This window comes from Eimeria tenella, genomic scaffold (assembly GCF_000499545.2).
Source record: "Eimeria tenella Houghton genomic scaffold, Eth_scaff2764, whole genome shotgun sequence".
Taxonomy (NCBI): domain Eukaryota; phylum Apicomplexa; class Conoidasida; order Eucoccidiorida; family Eimeriidae; genus Eimeria; species Eimeria tenella.
The window spans coordinates 1926-2249 of NW_013542640.1; the positions used below are offsets into that span (position 1 = coordinate 1926).

The 324-nt window shown below is 56.8% G+C and overlaps 1 protein-coding gene across 1 annotated transcript in view; it reads left to right on the top strand.

The window, feature by feature from the left end:
• The window catches only part of ETH_00038735 (uncharacterized protein), a gene marked incomplete at both ends in the record, with an annotated part of 837 nt that extends 688 nt beyond the window's left edge, over window positions 1-149 (top strand). The window contains one exon of the mRNA XM_013375409.1: window positions 72-149. Within this exon, the coding sequence (XP_013230863.1) occupies window positions 72-149 (78 nt within the window). The remainder of the gene's footprint in view (window positions 1-71) is intronic.
• Between the last annotated feature and the right edge of the window lie 175 nt (window positions 150-324).

Here is a 324-nt window from a genome sequence, read left to right on the forward strand (position 1 = left end):
GATGCGTAGCAGACTTTTAGGGTTTAGGGTTTAGGGTTTAGGGTTTAGGGTTTAGGGTTTGTGGGGCGCAGAGGAAGATGAAGGCGTGGGGCAGGACCACGAAGGACCTGGACGACCTTGAGAAGCTGTGGCTGAAAGTGTTCAAGTAAGAGTCGCGAAACCCTTATCTCCAAACCCTAAACCCTAATCCCGAAACCCCAATCCCCAAACCCTAATCCCAAAACCCTAGCTCCAAATTCAGAGTCCCCGCACCGCCGCTGCTGCTGCCACCGCCCCCCCTGCCGCCACGACATCCCCCGCATCAGCAGCAGCAGCTTCACCCCC